Consider the following 25,731-nt stretch of genomic DNA (forward strand, 5'->3'; position numbering starts at 1 on the left):
CGCTTGTGGTCCTGGACTTTATTAGGAACTAATCTACAAGATACAAACCAATCAAAAACCATTAAAGAAAAGCTGTTTGAAAATGTTATGTACAGGTACATTACACAGAAGAGAGCAACAGTCATCTTCTAAAGGCCTTTCCAGTGAGCAAGAGCAGCACTGGCTAGCGACAGGGTAGATGGAGAATGATGCAGCTCTGCCTACTGATCTCTGGTCTGGCCACAAGCATCTTCAGCTGCGCTGAGTCCAGTGGCACCAGTAATGCTGCTGCCAAGCACCCAACTAGAACCCTGCTCTTTATCCGCTGCTCTGCCAGTGTGCGCTCCCAACAGATCCGGGCTGAAGACAGACAGGAGAGACTGTACAGCACTGCCCTCTTGTGAAAGGGAAACAACCCCCCCACTCAAAGAAAGCAGTAAAGGCCACAAAGGGCTCCCTGAGAATCCAGTGGGACTAAACAAGGCCATCAGCTTCTTAGAAAAACTCTGCAACTGGATCCACGGCAGAGCCAGGAGAACTTGGCAAGTATAAGGGGCAGCAAAACCTCTAGGAAGCACCTACTTCTACTTGCCATGATATTCCCCATCTCAGCCTGAGCAGCAGGCTCAGTGACCCTTTCAAAGAGGATTTCCATCACCCTCAGCTCTCTGTGCCCTATGTGTGGGGTGGGCACCCTCTGGTGATCTCCACCTGGACCCACATTCATAAGGAGACACACTTGTCATTCTTCATCCTCCCTCCCTCTCCCATCCCTGTGGGAGACACTGCAAGAGCCATGGAGAGAACCAGGAGTCACACCCAGAAGGCAGAACAAGACTTGCTTGTGGAACTACTGACTGACAGAGCTGTTCCCTGCTCCAGTCTTACCGGATCACCCACAGTTCCCCTCCTGGAGCAGCAGATACCAGGACAGCAGCATTTGGGATAAGTACAGCAGGAACAGCGGTCAAGAGAAAGAGCATTCATTTTAGGTTAATACAGGAAACTGATTTCTATGTGAGTCTGTTTCACAGAGAAGCAGCATGGTCCCAGCTCCCAGACCACACACTGGTTACAGCCGAGTCAGTCTTAGGTTTTCTTCTTTAGCTCTTCAAATCTCCGAGAAAGATCATCAAAATCAATATCTTCAGACGCAGAGGTGTTGGCACCAGCAGATGCCGTTGGCAGTGTATCGGGCACAGATGGTAATTCGGGCAGCACAAAGTTATCATAAATATCTGGAGCGCCAGTTCCTGGCTTTGTAGAGGCTTCTGGCTTAGGCCCAGGACCTATTTATGATGAGAAATCCAGAGTTACAAGCTATGGACAAGTGCTCCTATCCTGGCTCCCCACTCCAGGCGAAGCTAAGGCCAAGCAAACCAGGACACCTATCAGAAAGGCTGCAGAACTCCTACATTTTTAGAGCGAGCACACTTAGCACTGAGGCTCCTGGCACCAGAAAGCTACCACGGTGCAGCACAGCATCTGGCACTCAGCAGAACCACATGGCTCCAACTGCATTCAGATACCCTGGGGAACCCCAACAGGTCTCAGGTGAGAATGATCCTATAGATCATAGAAGACACTTGAAGGAAGCTGCATTCTATGGCAGAACACTCCTGGTCATGGGTGGGCTGAGTAGGTGGAGGTGGGTCAGTCTCTAGCCAACAACTGACACATTAGGAGGTAGAACTCCCTGCTACAAGGTGCTAGCATAGTTAGTTCTGCAGGTCAAGCTGCCCTGAACAATAGAGATAAGTCCTGGCATTGGCCACTGTTGGAAGACAGGATACTGGGCTAGATGAACCTCTGCTCTGACCCAGTCTGGCCGTTCTTATGTAAGTCCCAGGCCAATGAGTTTCTGAATTCCGGAAGCCCATCCCTTCTGCCAGCCCAAGGAGACAAACGTCACATTCTCCAAAGTGTGCTTCATATCAAACCTAGTTAACTCTTGAATGCCAAGTGAGCAGGGGCATATGAGCCCAACCCCAGAGCTCTTGTGGGCCCAATCCACACATCAGCATTCACCACCAACTATTTGGACTATCCTCCTCAGCACAGAAAGCTCCACCACACTGCTGGAAGCAGCAGGCTGGAGCAGACAAGGGTCCCATTTAATCTGGAATCCCATCTCTGCCTACGGTCAATGCCCCTGCTGAGTGTCCAGACACCAGTATGATGGAGGGTGCTTCAGAAATGCACATAGCATCTAATTGTTCATTGGTGGGGAATTGCTAATGAGCTTTTACTCTGAAGCATGTGGGCAGCTCAGTAATTCCTGGTATCAGTTTAAAAACTGCTGCCTTTTAATTTCACTCTGTGCCCCCTTGTTCTTACTGATTCAGAAGGGAGACAGATCTAGTCTGACCTCCTGTGCAGCACAGGCCAGAGACCTGCCCCAGGATGAGTCCTAGAGCACAGCTTTTAGAACAACCGCCTCTCAATTTAAAAACTGTCAGTGATGGAGAGTCCATCAGAGCCCTTGGCCAGGTTTTCCAATGGTTCATTACTCTCACCACTAAAAACGTACGCCTTACTTCCAGGCATGGAGATGAGGCCAGAGCCCACAGGGCCCTCTCCTGTATCAGTGACTACATTATATATCTACCCCACTCCTTTCCTTTTACAGCTCTCATCACCTTACTCTTCTCTGCTGGGAACTGAATAGTCTTGGGCTTTTGACTCCCCCCTGCTCCTTTCGGCCACCCCACTCCGAATCATCCCCATGTGTTAACGCTTCCAGTCTGGACTCACAGCCCGCTCCATTTCTGGGCGGATGTTTCCAACCAGACACACTGTTCCCCCCCGAGAGAAGCTTCCTCTTAGTGATGCCAGGAACCAATGCCCCAGGCTGTCATTGGTCCCCAGTGCCTCCCTGGCGTACTCACCAGCCACCTGTGCAGAAGACACATCCTTGTCAGTACTAAGGTCATCAACCTGCAACAGATAGACGGTCACTACACACCTAGACCTGACTCCAAGCAAGCAATGCCTGGGGCCGGCCTCCAGGTGCACCTCACCGACCACAGCACCCGCACCACGTGGAGACGGGCAGCTTCCCTCTGCCCTGCTCAGATGAGAAGCAGTCACATGTAAGCCCCAGTGCCAGCACAGACGTGCCCCATACATTTCTCTTCCCTTCCTGAGACAAGGGGCATGTTCTCCAGCCCCGATGACAGAACAGCTGTCCTCGGCGGAACCTGGATCGCTAGGATTTATCCAAATGCAGAACTGAAATATTTATCATCAGGTGGGGAAAGAGAAGACAAGCCCCGAAGCTGGTCCTCTTCCCTCACAAGGCAGGGGTAAGAAGCTATGCCACATGCAGCCAGGAAATTCTGGAGTTCCACATACGTTCCCACCTGATGTGGGGCCGAGGTCTGGCCAGGAGCGCGGAGAGAACCCACTCTAGATAATGCCCCATCCCACCAAGCGAACAGAACTTGGGCACAAAGCTCCAAGCAGCAGCTACTGCATTTCTGTGACAAGGGGCACTGAGCCAGCATGCTCCGGGACCGAGCCACCCATCCATCCCTCTCAGTACAGTCCGAGGGCAGATACATGGATGTAGCCACAGGACAGAAGAAAAGCCATGGTGAGGCCACGGTAGCCACACACACCTGCATGCTCAGAAAGGCCAAAGCTGAACTCTCCCTCCCTGTCCCCTGAACGACTCGGTGAGGAGTAGGGGAGAGTTTGTTCTGTATAAATCATATCAGCTGGTGTCAGCCAAAATTCTCCTTTAAGGTTAAATATTAAATTGATCCAAGAGGGATAAGTCAAACACCAAAGGTGGCTGCAGATGGCAAACCTGTGAGGTGGAAAGATGCAGCCCCTTTATAGTCTGCCTGTTAAATACATGGCAGCTCAGGAGAGTCTGCTACAGTTCATGGCCACGGAGTAACACCTGCTCAGCGTTTAGAGGCCAGCTCTCCGCCCTGGGTTGAGTTGGGAAGCCTCAGGCACTGCACGCGTCAGAGTTTGCAATGCAAGCAGTGCCAGAGCCAGCCACTCAAAGGAGCAGTTTGGGAGGAGGAAGTGTTCAATTAAAAAGTTTGCCTTCCCTCTGGCTTCTGTTCTGCCCTCTTCTCAGGACTCTTGCTGCTGCTTATAAAGGCGGCTCAGGCACTTACAGACTCATATGTTGGGGGAGCTGCTGGGATCGGAGGTGGATGGATGTTGGTAAAAGGCTGGTAAGTCCCCACAGGTACTCCATTGAAGATCTCCTGTAAGTGGGGAGAGGAAAGTCAGCAGAGCCAAGGGTGGAACCGGTGGGACAGTGCAGCAGCTTTGGGTTTCACTGTATCATCAGTGATCACCGTCGTGTCTGGAAACGCATTGAACAATATATATTGGCCAAGAAAACATCTCAAAGATGCCTCAGACACTGACACTCCAGTGGCAAGCCCAGCCTCAGCGCACCAGAAATGGTTTTACTCACCAGATCAAATGCCATGGGGAATCCAGTGCCTCCAGGTACTAAAACCTGAACATGACATCTTCCAGTGCACGCAGCTATCCGGCCAAGAGAGGAGAGCATGCCACGGCCCCAGCTCCTGAAGCATTCCACCCACATGCAGGGGCCATAGCATGATGCAGGACTCTCTTCGGGAACCTGGGCAGAGACCCTTCCAGGCTTGTACTGAATGGCCAGAGGTTTACTGCCCAGGCCCAGGCTATCCAGGCAGAACACACACAGGCACCAATGGAGCATTTGCTGGGAATGGGATCCTGCTGCTGAGTGGCTGGCCTGCCTCACAGCTCGCCTGCCCTGTGGAGAGCCCATCAGGCTCCACAGTCAGAGGCAGAACCTTCCCCCGCTCTCTTTCCATCCTACAGGCCTGGCAAGGAGGAGGAGTTTCCCCTGAAGACCTCTGGTCCTTTCCCCCTCCCCTCACTGGCTCACAAAGAGATCCTGCCCGTTCTTCTCTGTGTTCACCTCCTAACAGAACTTACCCGAGTTCTTCAGCCCGTCTGGGCTTAGGGCTTCAAGCAGCTGCTGCCCCAGTGAGAGCATGCGACAGTCAGAGAAGGGAGAACCCTCTCTTCCCGCAGGATTCTCATTCTTTTAAGACAGAAGAAGGCTGCTGGAGCCTATGGAAGGGGCAGTGGCAGTGTCTTCAGTCCCAGGCAGCGCCTCACCCGCAGACATCCTTCAAACCCGCCAGCTAGCAGGCTGCCCCACTACTTATGCCTCCCCTTTAGTCAGCGCGTAGGCTCCCGGGCGGCCAGACACACACACTCACCGGTCCCTTTATAGGTGGGTAGGGCGATGGCATGGGCATAGGCATTGGCACTACTCCGTCAGGACCAACCAGCGGGGCCGTGAACCCACCGCCCCCTCCTCCACGTCCACCTTTCTTCTGGTCATCTATGAACCCGACGTCGATCAGATCTGCCTCAACACCAGTTGGGGCTTCAGCCTGAGAGGGGAGAAAGGGCTCGTGTTGCTAACCCAGAGAGCCAATGGCTGCCTTTGCAGTGTCAAGGTGACCCCACTCACTAGGCGAGGCACCCGTGCCTGCTACAGCAGCATATGGGAAGGGGGGAACAAGAGGCAGGGCTCCTGGCTACTCCAACGCCCGTGAGAGGGGTGTATATGGAGCAGGTGAGAGGACAGAGCTCACGGCTACCTCAATGCCCACTAAAGGAGCCCATGGTGGGGGCTGCTGCAAAGCACATGGCAGTGCCAGAGGAATGAGGGAGATGGTTTGGCTGTCAGAAGAGTGGCAGGGGAAGATGCCAGCTCAGAGGTCTCCAGTTCAGCCCCACTCACCATCACCACCGAGTCAGGTTCATAGGGCACGTTGTAATTCTTCGCAATCTCAATCAGGTACCTCTCCACCAGGATTTTGGGAGGGGCCTCCACACTCAGCTTGTGCATCAGCTGGAACACAGGGACAGAGCCATCAGCCAGCATGGCAGCAGCCAGGAGCTGGCATCCCTGGGTCGGGCACGCAGCTGTTGGGCAGCTAGGTGCAAGGGCTCCAGAGTGAGGCTGCTCCCTAGGACAGGGCTGCTGGAAGAAGACTCTGCTCAGTGGCCTGGCTCCTCCAGCTGCTGCCAGCTCAACAGTAAGTGCCAGCTCTGCTGCATACTTCATGCCGCTGCAAGTCTGCGCCCCAGGAGTGCCTCAGGCGACATCTCAGTAAGGGGGGTTGCTTGCGCTATCTCAGCTCTGAGCACTTCCCAATGTGACATGAACCCTGGGAACAACGTGTGTGTCTGTATGTGACATGCAGCCCCCGCCCTGTCACTTAGCCTTCTCTGCTAGGCCGTTACCCTGTCATTGACTGTCCCGATCTGGTTTGTCCTGCATAGCTTGCCGTACTCCTTGCTGTACTTTGCACACAGTTGGTCAGCAACCTGCAGTGGAAAAGAAATTCTGGACAATTTGAGCAGAACAACATGGTTCCATAGAGTTTAGTACCAGCTCATCCTCTGACTTCCTGTCTATTACAGGCCATGACATTTCCCCAGGTGCCCTTATATTGAGCCCAGTGACTGTAGTCACACTAAGCCATTTCAACTCTCAGGAGACTAAGATCTTGTGAGTCACGGAAAACAGAAGAGACTGAGGTGCCCCAATGCAGGGCAGAGAATTGATTAGATACGATCTAGCCAGATGATTCCAGCAGGTGATCCACACCCCATACTGCATAGGAAAGCAAGAGCCCCCAAAGGTCCCTGCCAATTGAAAATGGGGAGAAAATTCCTTCCCGACCCCAAGTCTGGTGATCAGTTGGCCCTGAGCATGTGAACGAGAAATACCATCCAAGGAAAGAGATTCTCTGCACAACCTTGGTGGACTCCCAGGCTGTCCTCTCCCCAGCTGCGGCCAACCCCCAATGCATCAAAAGAAGGTAAAAACAACCAGAATACATACAAAGCTTCCTCCCCACAATTCCACACACACCTCAACTCCTGTCCATGGTGGCTTTCGCACTGATGTGCTCTCATTCCCATGCCCTGGGTGCCCCAATCAACCACCCTACTCTGACCCCAAGGGTGCAGTCCTCCCCACAGAGATTCACCCATCTCTTGTTCCACACCACCCAGGCTGGGAATATAAACCTCTGCCGCAGTAAACAGTCCCCAAAGGCCGGGGAGGCTGCCCCACAATCAGCACTGCAGACACAGCTCTACTTACAATTTTCAGCTCGGCCACTTCAGACTGTAGTCGTGGGGCAGCCCAGATTAGTGTGGAGACGGCTTCTGCCAGGCCAGTGTCCAGATCCCTACAGAGACACGAATCCATAGGTTACCCACCCCAGCTCTGCTGCTTGTGTGTGCAGCTCAAGAGCTGCCAGGTCTGAGGCACCCCTATCTTCCCCAGAAGAGGTGCCAGTCTGCCTGAGCCAGGGCAGATCTTTAGGGGTGTGTCTACACTGCACTACGCTGCCACCTGGCTTGGGCTAAGGGGCTGTTCAATTGTGGTGTAGACATGCAGGCTCAGGCTGGAGCTTGGGCTCTGGGGTCCTGCGGGGGGGCGGCGGGTCCCAGAGCCCAGGCTCCTCCCAAGCTTGCATATCTACATTGCAATTAAACAGCCCCTTAGCCTGAACCAGCTGGCACCGACCAGCCATGGGGGTCTAAGCACAGTGTAGGCAGACCCTCAGAGGGCTCAGCAGACTGACTCACACACCCAGCCCCCCTCCATGGGAAGCCCATGCCAAACTCTTGCTCTGTAGATAACTCCTTCCCAGGTCCCAGCGGGTCCTTCGCCCCCACTCTCCACAGGTAATTTTGTATTCAAGGTCTTACTTCATAGACTGAATCAAGCCGAAGCGAGCTAAGAGCAGGTCACAGTACAGCTCCAGGATCTCCATGGCCTCCACTAAGTAGTCTTCTCGGATGATGTGCTCCACACGGATCCGTGCTCGTTCATCCTTCCCTGATGCCAGGTAATCTGCAATCTCCTTCCTTGCCTTCTGGGCTAGCTCAGCTACAGGACAAGGCATGAGCGCTGGTTACCCAGTGGCCAAGAGCTGCCTGCCACCACCAGCACTGGAACTCATCTTATTCACTAGCTCCTTCCTCTCCTCTGGCGATGGCTTTGTAGAGCCCTCCCCCGTCCTCATCCAAGGCCTCCCTCAAGAGCACCAGTTCGTTTGGGCAGGGGCCAGGGATTCCAGGCTTTCTGGGAGGCACTGGAACACCTTTGGATGCTGTGGGCAATAATAAAATTGGGGGCACTGGGCATCCAGACACAGGGATCCTTCTGCCTGAATGTCTAAGGAGGGAAGAGCATGGTCACCCTCAGATTCCACCTCAGGGCACAGAAGCTGCCCCCCCTGCAAGCCCCAGGCTGTGAGTTAAAGGCCATTGTACCAAGGGAGGAATGATCACTCACGTAACCCTTGAGCTTGCTTCAGCTACAGCTTTACTGAAGCCATCTTGTCAGCTCAAGGTCGTGTCTTACTGGTCACATGCCAGAAAGAATTAGTGGGGAGACCCCAGGACACTCTGCACCTTCTAGGTCTCATCACCCCATCTCAAAAAATATATTGGAATTGGAAAAGATTCAGAAAAGGGCAACAAAAATATTAGGGGTATAGAATAGCTGCCATATGAAGAGAGATTAATAAGACTGGGACTTTTCATCGTGGAAAAGAGACGACTAAGGGGGATATGATTGAGGTCTATAAAATCATGACTGGTGTGGAGAAAATAAATAAGGAAGTGTTATTCACGCCTTCTCATAACACAAGAACTAGAGGTCACCAAATGAAATTAATAGGCAGCAGGTTTAAAACAAACAGAAGGAAGCATTTTTTCACATAATACACAACCTGGGAACTCCTTGCTAGAGGATGTTGTGAAGTCCCAGGCTATAACAGGATTCAAAAAAGAACTAGATAAATTCATGGAGGATAGGTCCATCAATGGCTATTAGCCAGGGTGGGCAGGGATGGTGTCCCTAGCCTCTGTTTGCCGGGGCTCAGAATGGGTTACAGGGCATGAATCCCTTGATTCCCTCTTCTATTCATTCCCTCTGGGGCACCTGGCATTGGCCACTATTGGAAGACAGTATGTTGGGCTAGACTGACCTTTGGTCTGACCCAATATGGCCATTCTTAGTTCTAGGACACCCCGAGAACAGGGCATGATTTAAGCCCTGAGCCAATTCTATTTCCAGGGAAAGCCAAGGGCCCCAGATACGTTGCTCTGCAGCTGCCTGCATCTTCCCTGCCCCAGTCCTCAGCCTCTCAAGCACTGAAACTTTTACAACAAGATGAAAACACCAACTGTGAGAACAGGGCTGGCACAATCAGCTGGGCCCAATTAGCAAGAGCAGCGAGTGCTGGGGTCAGGCAGAGAGCACGGTAGAGTTGGCCCTGCAGCTACCACCATGAGATACCCACTTTTCTTTTTCTCCAGCAGTTTGAGGCGATTGATAACCAGGCGCAGGTTGACTCGCAAACGCTCAGCCTTGAACCCGGAGCCCAGCATGATGTCGAGTTCCTGCAGGAAGAAGAAAGGAGGGTCACTGGGCCTCCTGCAGCCCTCAAGTGTCCCTGCCTCCTTCAGCCCAATTCGCCAAACTCTTAGATGCCTGAAAGGCATGAACGGAACAAAAGTCTCTGTTCTGCTGTTTGTGCTACAGCCCCCTGGAGCACCCAACCCTTCCTCTTCAGGGCACCCCCACACTCCACCTCAAGTGGAATAACCCTGCTCCACAGGCCTGGGAACAGGAGTTCCTTCTGAGTGGACTGGCTTAAATCACCCATTTCAATCATGAATAAGGCCCTACTTGAATCGCGGGATGATTGTCAAATTGCAGCTGAGCTGCGGACAAGACACGGGGAAAAAAAATCACAGAAAAGTGATACTGGACCTTTAATTGTGGTAATTTGGAAAAGCTGGGGTAAACCTATTTGTTTACAAAAAAATTTCTGGAACAATATAAACACTCAAGTAGTATGTTATACCTTTGAATTTTTTTGATAACCAAATATTTTGCTTCAACTATATTACAGCCAAAAAAAGTGACCGGTACAATATAAAATTCAGAAGACAAAGTCTTAAAACAACTGCTTTAGAAATCAAGTTCAATCCCTTTAGTCTTTTACATTTACAGGCACTGAATGTTAATGCAGTACAGCCTGCTACAGTAGTCTCCATCATGCCCCGTCTTTGCTTTGGGAAGACCTGTCCGTACCAAGATACTGCACACTCAGCATGCACAGAATTATGCAAGATTGCCAGTGGTAGCTTTGCTATCCCTGCTAACTCTGGAAAACACTGTAGAACGGCAGCTAAATCCCCAAACTCTCCAAGATCTTTTAAAAATGTGTATGGGGAAGTTGTGCTTTAGCTTCACGGCCAAACATAGGGAATGCCTCCAGAGGGAGCCCCTGCGCTGATAACACATTCACTTGTTTCACATCAAATACCCAAACTGCTGTTATAAAGGCTAGTGGGGGCTGCGTGAACCTTGGTCCTTGCTGAGCTGGTCTGGCAACCCACTCCTCAGTGTTCCTGTCGTGTTCCTTGTTTGTCTGCCGTTTCCTTGAACACTCCGTGAAAAAAACATTCTGCTCTGCATCTTCACGGTGCTTTTCTTTTGCATTTGAGTCTGCCCAGTGTGTCAACTCCACTACAGTATTGGGCGACGGATGGAGAGAGAGAGAACACATCTCCAAAGATGTAATGGTTTGGCATTCTGAGCACTGGCAGCTCTGTGCCCCTGCCCATTCCAGGTAGGATCCAGGGATGGGCTCGGATAGCCCAAGGTTCGCTATTGTGAAGGGCATTATACTCAGGGTGTACTGTATTGCCAAAGCTACCTAAGTTAAGGTGGGAAATACTAATGGGGAAGAAAAGTGTATGTTGCAAACCTCAAAATGTATGTAAAATAGTCATGTAAGCAGTAAAGTAAGTAATTGTCTGTGAAATTTTAGTTTGTACTGACTTCACTAGTGCTTTTTTGTATCCTGTTGTAAAACTAAACAAATATCTAGCTGAGTTGATGTACCCTCTGGAAGACCTCTGTGTACCCCCAGGGGTATGCGAACCCCTGGGGTAGACTAGCTAACCCTTGCTGTCCCTTCTAACCCTATGGTTTTGGGATTTCAGTTCAGCTTGTTTTGCTCAATGACTAGCTCACTGAATCAAAATTGTGGTGGAAGCCTAATACCGCAGGATCTGCAATATTGCAAATGAAGTAGGGTCGTAATCATGAATCCATAAGCATGAAACTTTGACTTCAATAAAACCTTTTAATCTTGTTTTGTATTTGTACTTTCCCAAGGAAAAGCTGACTCATTATTTGGTACCCATTAAAACATGATGGTTTACAACTCAATTTGGTGATAATTTTTGCTAGCCAGGAGGACAAGCTACATTGATACATTTATTTTTAAGCAATTATGTAGCTTAACATATTCAGATTCATGATTTTTACTTTGTTAGAAAATAGTGAATGACGCTTTTCTTATTTACTAGATTAATTTTTTCTTTGTGATGGGTTAAGCTCTATTTAGATGGAAACTAGGATTCAATTAAAATTGCACACAACCTGCATTTTTAAAAACTGGGTTTTCAGTAACTACCTTATACCCAGCATATTAAATATTTGTATTTAAAACTAAATTATTTATTAAGCAAAGGAAGTATTATCTGCAGTTAATGAACTGAACTCATTGTTTCTCGTCACCATGTCCTTCAAGATTTTAGCACTAGTAAATCTTCTCTTTCACACCTTGTTTTCCTCTTCCAATCTATGAATAAAAACAAGATTTCCTGCTTTTTCAATTCCACATCTGTTTCTCAATTTTCAGTGAGCTAGTCATTGAGCAAAACAAGCTGAACTGAAATCCAAAAACCATAGGGTTAGAAGGGACAGCAAGGGTTAGCTAGTCTACCCCAGGGGTTCGCATACCCCTGGGGGTACACAGAGGTCTTCCAGAGGGTACATCAACTCATCTAGATATTTGTTTAGTTTTACAACAGGATACAAAAAAGCACTAGTGAAGTCAGTACAAACTAAAATTTCACAGACAATTACTTATACTGCTCTGTATACTATCCACTGAAATGCAAGTGCAATATTTATATTCCAATTGATTTATTTTTATCATTATATGGTAAAAATGAGAAAATGATGATTTTTCAGCACTAGTGTACTGTGACATGTATTTTTAGGTCTGATTTTGTAAGCAAGTAGTTTTAAAGTGAGGTGTAACTTGGGCGTACGGAAGACAAATCAGACTCCTGAAAGGGGTACAGTCATCTGGAAAGGTTGAGAGCCACTGGTCTAACCCCTGCCAGGATGCAAGATTCTGATAAAGAAAATATTCTCTCTGCAGCTGTGGAAGAGAGTCTCCTGCTGCTAAAAGCTGGCTTGGCACTCACTCTCGTTGCATGTGCTTATCCAGTTACCTCCACCAGTTCAGTTGGTTTGGCTTTCTTTAAAATTTCTACAGCAAACATGTACTGCTTGAATAGTTTAGGCCATAGTATCATAGAACTGTAGGGCTGGAAAGGACCTCAAGAGGTCATTGAGTCCATCCCCCAATGCTGATGCAGGGCAAAATAAACCTAGACCAGGGGCTCTCAAACTGGGGGTTGGGACCCCACAAGGGGTCGTGAGCTGTCAGCTTCCACCTCAAACCCTGCTTTGCCTCCCACATTTATAATGGTGTTAAATATATAAAAAAGTGTTTTTAATTGGGGGGGGGGGGGGTTACACACAGAGGCTTGCTATGTGAAAGGGGTCACCAGTACAAGAGTTTGAGAATCACTGACCTAGACCATCCCTGAGAGGTGTTCTTAACCACCTCCAATGACTGGGATTCTGCAACTTCCTTTGGTAACCTATTCCAGTTTCTATCCATCTTTGTAGTTAGAAAGTTTTCTTTAACAACACATCTCAACTTCCTGCCCTCTGTTAGTCACCTTTCCTCATAATTACCCTTAGGCTTTTGTCACCTTCCCCCTTTGAACCTAGTTTAAACCTTATAGGCTGTCAATTTCAATTTCAAAAATGATTTTTTTAAAAATAAAAATGTATTTAATGTTTAAAAATATATATATTTTAAAACCCTATTGGTATACACCCTGATTTAGCTCCTCCCTGTCCCAGTCACAGCCAATCACCTGGCATCTAGGAGGAGGAGGGACTGCAGACCTCCATTTTCTCTGTAAACAAAGTGAACAGTGATGAATAAACTCCACTTACATAGACAATAAGAGGTGCCTTAGAGTTCCACCAGTTTGTGATTGGCAGGACAGCATGTGTCCGAGCAATCTGTGGGATGAAAGGACAAGCCTCTCTGCACAAGTCTTGGCCATTTTCATTATGAAAGCATCGTTAGCAGCAGATAAGGTAGCCTTGAGTTGTTTGGTTAAATGAGGTTTCAATTACTGTGTTAGGGATTAAGAATGGGGTTTTCAGAAGCATTTACCATTGTGAGGTGCCAGTTAGGCCCCTCACTCTCTTAGGCCCTATGAAAATCCTAGTTTAAAACAAATATTTATCAATCAAAATCACATCACAATGAATGACTTGTCACCGACTCCGCTTCCAAGGTCAGAAAAGAGCACGTTGGTCATCTAGTCTGACCTTCTGCATAGCCACAAGCCAGAGACCTGCCGCACAATAATCCCTAGGGTAGATTTCTGAGAAAAGCATCCAATCCTGATTTTAAAATGGTCAGTGATGGAGAATCCACAGGTAAATTGTTCCAGTGGTTAATTAGCATCACTGTTAAGAATGCCCTTCCTAATTAAAATGTTTTAGGACTTGAAACAGACGTTAAATGAAAAGCTGAACAAGTCTTGAACGTAGACTAGGGTTGGTTTTGGGTTTCCCTCCCCAAAATTAGCTGTTAGCACTATGTGCTGTAAGAGTTTCTAATCAGGCCACAGAAACAGATATACAATTACACTTATCAAATCTTTGGTTGGCCTTACTAAGTCCATAGAGTGGGAGAAAAATATAGCTGATCATGAACTCGGGGGTCACAGCTACAGAAGAGGAAGAAGAGAAGAAATAGGAACCATCCACAGCTATATGAGCTGCCAGCCAAAAGTGGTAGAGGAATGTCCAGGGAACAAGAAACCCAGATAACTAAACAGGAGGATCGGGGGCAGGGCATCCTGGGGCAGCCAGAGAGAAAAGTATGCAGAAGAGCCTACAAGCATGTGCCTACAAGTGTGCGTAAGGGGCTGGAAGAGAACATGGCAGAGGCCCAGATGGAATGAAGACCAAAAGGAGATACTATGGTGTGAAAAATCACATTAAACATTTTATTTGTAATAACTGACTACTTGTTAGCACATTGAACAAACTTTAGTATACTACTGAAATGTATTGTACAAGATAAATATGGTACACCTCTACCCCGATATAATGCGACCCGCTATAACACAAATTCAGATATAATGCAGTGCTGGAAGTGGGGTGGGGGCCCTGCGTGCTCCGGTGAAGCAAAGCAAGTTCAACGTAACGCGGTTTCACCTATAATGTGGTAAGATGTTTTGGCTCCTGAGGACAACGTTATATCGGGGTAGAGGTGTACTATAAACACTTACATATAGTTAGAATATAATTGTACAATAAAGGGTGGATAAAAATGGATTAAAAATTGTTTTTAAATATAAACCTGTTTCAAATTATGACCGCCTATGCTAAGACCCAACCGTACTATAATCTATTAAATAATTTAAATTAAAAAATTCCACCAGTATGTGAAAATCAAACCACTGAAACTGGTGACTGACTAAGCACCTGGAATCAGTTTGCTGAAATGATAAACCAGCAGAGGCTACTGCTGTCAAAAGCTGCAGCTTCAGAGAGAGTATTTTCTTCATTTCGGTTTATTCAACTAGTTCAGTTCAATGACTAGCTCATGCAAAGTCAAGAAGCCAGTTGGGAGCTGATAAAGCAGAAAAGATTATTTTCCTCTTCCAAAATATGAATAAAAGCTAGGTGTGAGAGGATGAGATCTGCTAGTTCTAAAATCTTAATGGATGTGATCAGAGACAATCACTTCAAAACACTAATTGGAGAGAATACCTCCTTTAAGAACTCAGTTTTAAATGTAAAATATGTTTTGATAAACATTTTTCCTTATGTATCCAAGTTAGTTTTATTTACCGAATAGAAAATTAAAATGCACATTTTGGATTGAATTCCAATTTCCATCCAAATGGAGCTTGACACAAATCATAGGCATAAAATTATTCATTTAGGAAATAAGAAATGCATCATTCATCATTTTCTAACATAAAAATGTAAACGTTAAAAGAATCTGGATAAATGTATGTTAAGCTATATAGTTACTTAAATAACTAGATATAATGTACTGTCCTGGTTAACAAAGACCACCTGGTTTTGTGTTCAGACTGTATGTAGTTAAAACATGTTGACTGGGAGTGGTTACCAACCAATAAAAATAAACTTCCTTTCATGGAAATAAAGTACAAATGCAAAAAACAAACCAACAAAAAAAATCCCCCAAACAGCGATTTAAATCACTGATTTAAAAATCAATCAACCCCGCTACAATATTATAATGTGGTTATGTAGTCATAGTTACTGCAGATATTAGCAATATATGCAAACATATTTCAATATAAAGTACAGTGAGATCTGTACAAAAGACCACTCATGTAGGCAACTCTAATCCTAGCCACAAAGTATTTCCAAAACATCAGTAGTTTTATTCCTCCTTTGTCAAAAGACCATCTCTGCTAAGCAACATATTTTGCTTTCCTTGAATAACTGTTTGAGTTTCACTTTTTTTTTTTTTTTTTAATTGAGGCACTCTGCCTTTATGGTGATGGGTGTGGCATGAATTACAAATGTAAGTAACAAAAAAATAAGGGTGATGTTTGTTTATTGGTAACTATGTCAGTACAGGCTGTTTCTGGAATGTGTAATAGGAATTTTCACAAGCGTAGATGTGAAAGTCAAGTACTGAAATTAAATATCATAGAAACTGACATCTTCAAGACCAAACCCCTTGAAGTTCATACATACTCATCCATTCTTTTACTTATGGTAAAATTCTTCATAGTGTTTGTACTTACTGTTACATAACCATAACTTTCATTTGACGTGTTTTTGGATGGGAACAGTTATGTGAGTGTGAGGAGTTAAACATCAGGAAGAACTTAAAGTCTAAGCCCCTATTTTCAGGCAAATAACTTGCCAAAAAAAACCTACTCTTTGGGCTGAGCTTTCTTATGCTGTGTCTCAGGGCAGAAGGGAATTTGTTCAAAAAGTTGGTACAGTTCCTTTTTGCTGTTATTTAGGTGGTCAGGTTGGGAATCAGTTTCCACACAAGACATTTCAAGTTTTTTTGCACTTGGATAAGTTATATTTAAAAGGTTCAAAGTTTGCCTGCCCCTACCTGCTATGAAGAACATGGCTTTGCCACTCAGGGAAAAAATGGTTGCAAAATGTTTTTTGCTTGTCAGTAAACTCAGAGTCCAGAACAAAGCGAACACTATTTATCTTCCTGATTTAAGGACCACATTGGGTGCAGCTATCCAAATACGTTCACGTAAAGGTATCAGTGAGTGAACAGGTTTTGATCACTCATTCTGCTTTTTTCAAACCTAAAACTTAAAATTAAAACAGAACTGCAACATTATGAGTGAGATTTGTACAGCAGAGATGTCAGAATTTTTTAAATTATTATTCACAGAGGTATCACGATGAGCCACCTTGCCCTCTCTCAGGGCTTGAAAACTCTTGACAGGCAAGTGGATCAGCTTGGTTTTATACATACTAGAGGAGAAGCAGAGCAGCACTAGAGGCTGCTGCTCCTTTGCCTATAGGGAAGGAAGGAAGGAACACTCTTCACTGAAAACAGTGCAGAGGGGAGAAGAAAGAGGCGGACATGTTTTATTAACATAGGATTTTGCATTTTAGAGAAGTCAGATGAACAGCAAGCAGCACAAGTGCCAGGGAGCCTAGACACCCTGTCACAATAGCATCTCTGTGCTCTACTCAGCTAGGACTACAACTAGCCATATTCCAAAGCAGAGACAGAGACTAATGCAATACAGACCAGACAGCATACAAGTCTTGTGCTCCCATCCCCATTCTTCAGCACTGGTTTAAACACAACCCCTTGCTATGTCAAATCTAATTTAGAGTGTAAACTCCCCAAGGACTTGTGTTTCTTGTTGCCTGTAAAATGCTGCACACGCGAGGCTAAAGAAATTAAAAAAATAAGGAAGTCCTAAGAACACAAGGTACCGTCCAATGATTTCTCTCTTCCACCCTTTATCTTGTCTATGTAGAGTGTAAACCCTTTGGACAGGGTCTTCTCGTACTCCAGGTTTGCACAGTGTCTAGTACAATGGGGCCGCAAACACTACTATAATACAAGTAATATATTTTGTATTCACAGCACTAGCAGCTATAAAGTCTAAGATGTTTGATGGAGCAGAGAGCACTCTTACCTTAGGAATAGGCAAACTGAATCAGACATCCCTATTTAAGGAAAGTCGTAAATTATGACGCCATGTCCACAACAATTTGTATCTATCTTAGATACTTATCTGGCCCCCATCCCTGCAGCATCTGAGCACCCTTGTGGGAACACATCACAGAATCATAGAAATACAGTGCCTGAAGCCGCCTGCACCAAGGCAGGACCAAGTAAACCTAGGCCATTCCTGACAGGTGTTTGTCTAACCTGTTCTTAAAAACCTCCAGTGAAGAGGATTCCACAGCCTCCCTTGGAAGCTTGTTCCAGAACTTAATTACCCCAATTGTTAGAAAGAAAGATTTTCCTATAACCTCTCTCTCACTGTAAATTACACCCATGACCAAGGTTCCCTCTAATTTTTTCCATCTATGTGCAGAATAAATTTTGTTCTGAGCACCAACGTAATGTGTGGAGGTGCGTCACCAGTAGAAACAAAAAAACCTATATTACCATAGCGATAATTACTCCAGCCAGGAGAGGTTAGGCATTTTAGAACTCTACTCAAAGAATTAAATTTAATTGTAAGAGAGAAATAAAAATTATGAAATGCATAGACCAGTCAAAAAACCTAAAATAACACATTTTGAAAGACTAAAATTACAGAGAATATATACACATTGCAGGAAGTACCAAGATATAACAACAACAATATATGTGTGTGTGTGTGTGTGTGTGTGTGTGTGTGTGTGTGTGTGTGTGTGTGTGAGAGAGAGAGAGAGAGAGAGTATGAGAGAGCGCGCGCACTGGCTGCTGGGGACGTTCTGAGAGACGCTGTGCGTGGCCTCTTTAAGTCACTCACTCAAAGCTCTCCTGCACTTGGGCCCTGTCCTCCCTCTGCTGCTCTGTGGAGATGGGGTACATGGGTAGGGGGAGCCAGTGAGAGAGAGAGAGAGATTGTGTGTGCTGGCTGCTGGGGAAGTCTATGAGAGACATACGCTGTCTCTAAGGCCCTCACTCACCGCCCAGAAGGCTTCTTCAGACCTCGGACCACAGCAGCTCCCTCCTGCTTTGACTCCTGAGCCCTGTCCATAGGTGCTGGAACTAAGGGTGTGAGGGGTGCTGCAGCACTCCCTGACTTGAAGTGGTTTCCATTATATACAGGATTTAGTTTGGTTCAATGGCTCTCGGCACCCCTACTATAAACATTGATCCATAGCCCCTGTCCCCTTCTCCTCCGCTCTACAGAGATGGGGGGCAGGGGGAATGGGACACCCTGACATCAGCACTCCCCTCTTCCCCCCACTCAGCACAGCCAGCAGGAAGGTCCCAGGAGCAGCTGGCCAGGGGCTCAAGGCAGAGGGTAGAGCAACATGGCAGCAAAACAGCAGGGGGAGAGGCACCTGAACACCCGCTGCTGGATGTGTGCAGCTCTGCTAATCAAGTGCGCAACATCTGAATCACTCCTGGGAAGCCGTCCGATTGCGCAGCTTAGAGGGAACACAGCCCATGACTCCCTGTCCTGCCTTCAGCAAACATGGATCACTGTCCTCTTTGCAACAGCCCTTTTTGGTTCACATTTCCACTTTTTGTAGGATTCCTTTTTGATTTCAGGTCATTAAAGAGCTCCTGATAGGAAGGTAGTAAGAGGCCAATATTGCTCTCTCTGTTTTGCACTGGGATAATTTCCAGTTGTGCCTTTAATATGGTCTTCTTGAAAAACTGCCAGCTCTCCTAAACTCCTTGTATTTTCTTCCCATGGGATTTTTTCTACCAGATCCCTGAGTTTGTTGAAGTCTGCTTTTTTTCAAGTCGATTATCCTTATTTTGCTGTTCTTACTCCTTCCTTTGTCACACAAGACTAAGCTTAAAGTCCTCCATCATTTATAATGCTGTAAAAGGGGATTCATGACTTTTACTGCTCTTTCCCCCAAGTACGTGGAGGGGTTTACATATTTTCTAGTTTCTCTCACACTGATTATTCCATTAAGACCCGAACTCAAGCTTCTGATATTTTAACAGAACCCTCTTGTCCAATAGTGATGAGCGTGGTATACATACTTAGAAGATTTGCATACTTACCCAACTGCCAAAGTTTCAGATTCTGAATTTTTTTTTACAAGCACAGCATGGGTCAGATTTCAAGGAAGGAGGCAATAAACTGTCTCTGCAGCTCAAAGGGTAATTCCTCCTGTTTTAGCACCTGTCTCTGATCCCACTAGGTGGAACTCCCACAATGGACACAAATCAATGTTTTTAAATAATTTTACATTTGATATTTAATTTAAGTTTACACTTGTTTTAAACTTACAGTTGAATGTACAGCCATCTGGCTTTACAGGCAAAGTGTCCTAACCGTTTCATTATTTAAATGAACTAGGCAATCCAGCCTGACCATCTTTAGGAGATGCTGCAAAATCTTCCTCTTTGGAAGGGAAAAAAAAAAAAAAAAACCCCCACAAACTTTGAGCACCTTCCACATAATATCAATAGCAAAGTCCCTACTGGACAGGTTCCTCCTCCCTTTTTGAGGTAAAGCCTTTGTTTTTGTTGATTTGTCTGTTACAGGCATTTGGGTGGTGGTGCGGGTGTTTGGTTAAATGAGGTATCCATGTTAAGACTCATGCTCGCTATGATGCAGTTACTATAGCAACCAGCTAGGCTATAAAACCTTAAAATAGACACATTAACGGACAGAGTAAAGTTTCCAAAAAGTAAGTACGAGATTTAAGAGCTTAAGTCCCCTTGATTTCGCTCCACGGTCCCTTAGGCACTTTTGACAATTTAAACCATGGATCTTTTTCAGTGTAATATGGAGCCTTGGGCTCGTGGGACCCCCGCAACGAGCTGGTTCTGAGAGCGTGCGGAGTCAGTCGACGCTACACATGGCTCATGAGACAACTCATGGTGTCCGACACCATCAGGTGGTCCAGAGACATTTATACGGAACACATCACCGGACACCGCCAATACCACACCGAGTAATCGAGATAGCCGACCAGGGAAATAACCCACTTCCTTCCCTGACGGACCAAGGGACGCACCCCACCCATGTACTTATCCGCTACACCGATACTGACTTGGACTCCTTATTCATTCCATGGGTGGCGTACCCAAGCCCACCAATCCACTGACACTTTTAAAACTCTTGCACCCCAATCTGGGTCTATGCCAGTTATGTGATATGTATGTATCTTTTCATCCTTGCAAACGATATCTGTAACCCCCCAGAACCCAAGCCTGACCCCAGATGTACAGTACCTTCCCTCTTAACTCGTGTATATTTCATTTCAAACATTCACTTTAATAAATTTTTTAAATCTGTTAAGTCAGTTTCTTCCATTGTCAGCACAGTATGTATGTAAGACACATGACACTGCGTAAGTAGCAATGGCTTATTACACAGACAATGTCAAATTGAAATCTAGCCAATTAAAAACAAAATAGTTAGAAGTGGGCTCCGATCATAGGCATGTCTGAGTCCCCTGCCAAATTTTGTCATTTGCAGACACATTTTCCTCTTCCCTGATGCGTGTGAAAAGTCCACAAAAACCAAGGAAACAGTGAAAGTGACTATCAAACACAAAAGTAAAATTAATTTTCCCCTCTAATCTTTTTCAGTTATAACAGAGGTTGCTGATGGCGCAGACAGCTGCCTGGTCACATGGTGCTAGCTCCTCATTTCCAGCTGCTACACTGTATTAGAAGATGGCTAGACTGCAATACCTTCCTAATATTACTTTCAACGTAGACTCATAGACTAAGGTCAGAAGGGACCATTATGATCATCTAGTCTGACCTCCTGCACAATGCAGGCCACAGAATCTCACCCATCCACTTCTATAACAAACCCCTAACCTATGTCTGAGTTACTGAAGTCCTCGAATTGTGGTTTGAAGACCTCAAGCTGCAGAGAATCCTCCAGCAAGTGACCCGTGCCCCATGCTGCAGAGGAAGGCGAAAAACCTCCAGGGCCTCTGCCAATCTGCCCTGGAGGAAAATTCCTTCCCGACCCCAAATATGGCGATCAGCTAAACCCTGAGCATGTGGGCAAGACTCACCAGCCAGCACCCAGGAAAGAATTCTCTATACTCAGATCCCAACCCATCTAACAAATTGTAAAAGATAGGTCCCTATATTTATGTTGTCTGGATTAATTGTCTATTACTTCCCATATTTTAATCTGAAATTAGGCTTCTACCATTTCCCTTGATTGACAATAACATTAAGATATGTTAGATTGTGGAATAGTCTACAATACAATATACAGTCAATTTTTTCCCCTCAGTTTCATTACATCACTCATGAATCACTTTTAACCTCTTTAAATAATTTCATTTCCTCCTTGATGTTTACCCTTGTCACATGCTTGTAGACTCATGTTCTCTCCCACTACTTAACTATCAATTAGCCAACACACACCTAGCTCATTCCACATTTCCTCAAATCGCTTTTTCTCTACAGTTTCTCAAATCTGTCTATCTTTTGGTAATGAAGTATCCAAGAATTAATCACATTTAAAACTGGTGTAGATGATGCAAAATTGCTGGCATATTCCATCCCAGATGCAGATGTATTCAATAGAAGGTTAATATATGTAAAATGTGTAAGACTTATCTAGAGTTTCATAAATAGCATGCACATGCTTTACAGACAAATGAAGATGAGACCCTATGCTGAATATCTTAAAATGTAAGTTAAGACTATAATAAGTGATAAAGGAGAGCTGAAAAGAAAGTGTAAAGTCATCTACTTAACTATCAAAATATCTGAAATACTATTCCCAACTAGTACAAGAATATTTTAACATTCTGGTTTTACTAGTTTAGTATAACACTATGCAACTAAATCATCCCATGGACAAAAGGGACTTCAGCAACTGGAAGGTAGGAGAGCAGGGAAGAGACCAGTGGTGCTGCAGGTGCCCGGAACAACAACTCAGAGTAACAGATGGGGATCCTGCCCAGCCTCTTGCCCCTAACTTTCGGAGGGGGAGCATTACAGAGCCTGTGGCTGAGCGGGAAGCTCAGCTACCTCCAGGCCCCACACACACACTTTGTTCCCTCCATAGGCGCCCTGCCGCTGATCTCTGCAGTGCAGTGATGACCCAGGACCCCGCACAGGTGCTCGGCGCGGTACAAACACACCGCCCTGCCCTAGGCCTGACAAAGTGGTTCCCAGCCCTTCTTCGTCTGCAGGCCTTAAATCCATTTCCAAGGGCGGCGCGGGCCCGCGTCGGGACCGGCGGGAGGAGAGAGGCCGGGAGGGGCGCGTCGGGGAGAGGCCGGGAGGGGAGGCCCCGCGTCGGGACCGGCGGGAGAGAGAGAGGCCGGGAGAGGAGGGGCGCGTCGGGGAGGAGAGGCCGGGAGGTGGGAGGCCCCACGTCGGGACCGGCGGGAGGAGAGAGGCCGGGAGAGGAGGGGGCGCGTCGGCGGGGGCGAGAGGCCGGGAGGGGGGAGGCCCCGCGTCGGGACCGGCGGGAGGAGAGATGCCGGGAGGCGGGAGGGGGCGCGTCGGGGGGGGGGGGAGAGAGAGGCCGGGAGCGGGGAGGCCCCGCGTCGGGACCGGCGGGAGGGGGGGAGAGAGGCCGGGAGGGGGGCGGCGGGGGGCCGGGAAGGCGCCGCCCCCAGCCAGCGGGGCAGTGAGGTGGCGGCCGTGGGGCAGCAACTCCTGCGCCGGGACGGATGGGGGGGCGGCAAAGGGGGCCCGGGGCCAGGCCGGGGTCTCTGTCAGACGGGCCCGGAGCACGCGCCGAGCAGCGATACGAGCCCTGGCGGGGGAACCACCCGCTGCCCCCACTCACCGGCCGGGTCCCCGCGACTGGGCAGCAGGAGCCAGGCGCCAAAATGGCGGCGGCGCAGCCTCAGCACTACCGCGGGCGGAGCGATCCGCGGGACTCGGAGCCGCCGCCCTGTGGCCCCGGGCCGCGCTGGGGCAGCAGGACCCTGAGCCGGGCGGGGGAGAGGAGGGGTGGGGAGGGGGGGCTCAGGCCCTACTTTACCTGCTGCAGGGATCGGAGCTGCCACTGTCCCGACCGACCGTGGAGTCACCCAGCCCCGTGTCGCTCCGCCTCCCGGCCCCGCTTCACCGGCCGGACACTAGGTTCGGGGCGGGGTCTGGGGGGGAGCTTGGACTGACGGCCGCGTGCCCCCCCTCAGCGCCGATACAGCGCCTGGCCCCGCCCCCCGCTCCGTACATCGACTGGCCCGGCCCACAGCTCCGTACAGAGCCTGGCCCCGCCCCCCCAGCGCCAGTACAGAGCCTGCCCCCCCTCAGCGCCGATACAGCGCCTGGCCCCGCCCCCCCAGCGCCGGTACAGCGCCTGGCCCCGCCCCCCAGCGCCTGTACATCGACTGGCCCCGCCCACAGGCCCCTACAGAGCCTGGCCCCGCCCCAGCGCCAGTACAGAGCCTGACCCCGCCCCCAGCGCCGGTACATCGACTGGCCCCGCCCACAGGCCCCTACAGAGCCTGCCCCCCCGCAGCGCCGATACAGCTTCTGGCCCCGCCCACAGCTCCGTACAGAGCCTGGCCCCGCCCCCCAGCGCCAGTACAGCGCCTGGCCCCGCCCACAGCTCCATACAGAACCTGACCCCGCCCCCCAGCGCCAGTACAGCGCCTGGCCCCGCCCCCAGCGCCGGTACATCGACTGGCCCCGCCCACAGGCCCCTACAGAGCCTGCCCCCTCAGCCCCGATACGCGCCTGGCCCCGCCCCCCGTACAGCGGAGGGCCCCGCCTCCAGCTCCGTACAGCACCTACCCCCCTTCGCCCCCCCAGCGCCGAGACAGCACCTTGCCCCACCCCCAGCCTCCTACAGCACCTGGAGTCATGGGTGGCAAGTTTGTAGAAATTTTGGTGGTGCCCAAAACCCACCCCCCAACTCCGCCCCCCCAAACTCTGCCCCCACCTGCCTAAGGCTCTGGGAGGGGGCTCGGCGGCAGGGGCGGCTCTAGACATTCCGCCGCCCTTCCCCGGTCCCGCGGCTGGGGCAGAAGTGCCTGCGGACCGTCCCATGGTCCCGCGGCTCCGGTGGAGCATCCTGCGGGAGCTCCGTCCAGCCGCGGGACCAGCGCACCCGCCGCAGTCATGCTTGCGGGAGCTCAAGCGGAGCCGCGGGAAGAGGGGACCCTCCGCAGTCATGCCTGCGGCAGGTCCGCTCGTCCCGGGGCTCCGGTGGACTGCGGAAGGTCTGCCGGAGCCAAATGCCGCCCTACCAGGACAATGCCGCCCCACGCGCCTGCTTGGTGCGCTGGGGTCTGGAGCCGGCCCTGCTCGGCGGGGGAGGTCTGGGGTGCAGATCCTGGGCTGGGGATTAGGGTGCAAGAGAGGTGCAGGGTGCAGGCTCTGGGCTGGGGCAGGGGGTGGGTGTGCAGGAGGGGGTGAAGGATGCAGGCTTTGGGACTGAGTTTGGGGTTGGGAAGGGGTGTGTGGGAAGGGGGAGGGGGTGCACCTTCTGAGGAGGGAGTTTGGGAATAGGAGGCAGTACAGGGGTGAGGGTTGTGGGGCTGAGGATGAGGGATTCATGATGCAGGAGGGGGCTCAGGGCTGGGGCTGAGGATTAGGGTGCAGGGGGATGAGGGCTTCAGGTTGCGTGGGGGCTTAGGGCTGGGGCAGAGGATTAAGGTGCGAGCGGATAAGGGTTCTGGCTGGGGCTGGGGGATGAAGGGTTCATGATGCGGGGGGGCTCAGGGCTGGGGCTGAGGATTAGGGTGCAGGGGGATGAGGGCTCTGGCTGGGGTTGAGGATTAGGGTGTGGGGGGCTCAGGGCTGGGGCTGAGGATTAGGGTGCAGGGGGATGAGGGCTCTGGCTGGGGTTGAGGATTAGGGTGTGGGGGGATGAGGGCTGGGGCTGAGGATTAGGGTGCAGGGGGGATGAGGGCTCTGGCTGGGGCTGAGGGTTTGGGGCATTGGAGAGGCTCAGGGTAAGGGCAGCCTACCTTGCCATTATTGGCGGGCAGGCGCTAGGACCCTGGGGCAGCAGACAGCCGTTCTGCTGGGACCTGCTCCAGGCAGGGACACGGCAGGGCAGCAGGGTGGGGAGGCCCGCGGGGGCTGGGGCCCGATCCAGGCAGGGCTGGGGGAGAGACCCAGCTCCAACTATTGCTGGAGCAGGGCACCTGGCCCCTGACTATTCCTGGAGCCTGGGCACCGCAGGTGTATATAACCTGCCACCTACGCCTGGAGTTGTAGGGAGGTTGCGTTAGAAATATAGGATGGTCTAGAGCCCATCCACAGGAAGGAGATTGGCTCAGGTAGATTGCTAAGAGGCGAGGTATTTTCAGTGCTGTATCATAGCATCAGCCCTATAAAGAAAACTACCCCTGGTTTGTCAGGTGAGACTGCCTGTGTAAGAGGGCCAGGTAGG

At 49.2% G+C, this 25,731-nt stretch overlaps 1 protein-coding gene across 4 annotated transcripts; it reads right to left on the reverse strand.

Annotated features, from left to right (window-relative positions):
- Window positions 1-23,554, reverse strand: IST1 (IST1 factor associated with ESCRT-III). Of its 4 annotated transcripts, none has more exons than XM_039503207.1 (10): window positions 23,368-23,548; window positions 9,345-9,444; window positions 7,744-7,924; window positions 7,130-7,217; window positions 6,262-6,345; window positions 5,756-5,866; window positions 5,226-5,402; window positions 4,113-4,205; window positions 2,868-2,874; window positions 1-1,268 (listed from the first exon to the last, which is right to left on the reverse strand). In XM_039503207.1, exons 2-10 carry the CDS (start codon window positions 9,430-9,432, stop codon window positions 1,069-1,071), a joined length of 1,029 nt encoding a protein of 342 aa, XP_039359141.1. In that variant the 5' UTR covers window positions 9,433-9,444; window positions 23,368-23,548; the 3' UTR covers window positions 1-1,068. The 4 variants fall into 4 exon arrangements, with proteins under 4 accessions (XP_039359141.1, XP_039359139.1, XP_039359140.1 ...); XM_039503205.1 differs by having other exon boundaries at window positions 2,868-2,916; window positions 23,368-23,545; XM_039503206.1 differs by lacking the exon at window positions 23,368-23,548 and adding an exon at window positions 23,170-23,305 and having other exon boundaries at window positions 1,069-1,268; window positions 2,868-2,916.
- Window positions 23,555-25,731: the final 2,177 nt, after the last annotated feature.

The sequence above is a fragment of the Mauremys reevesii genome, linkage group 16 (genome assembly GCF_016161935.1).
Source record: "Mauremys reevesii isolate NIE-2019 linkage group 16, ASM1616193v1, whole genome shotgun sequence".
Classification (NCBI taxonomy): domain Eukaryota; kingdom Metazoa; phylum Chordata; order Testudines; family Geoemydidae; genus Mauremys; species Mauremys reevesii.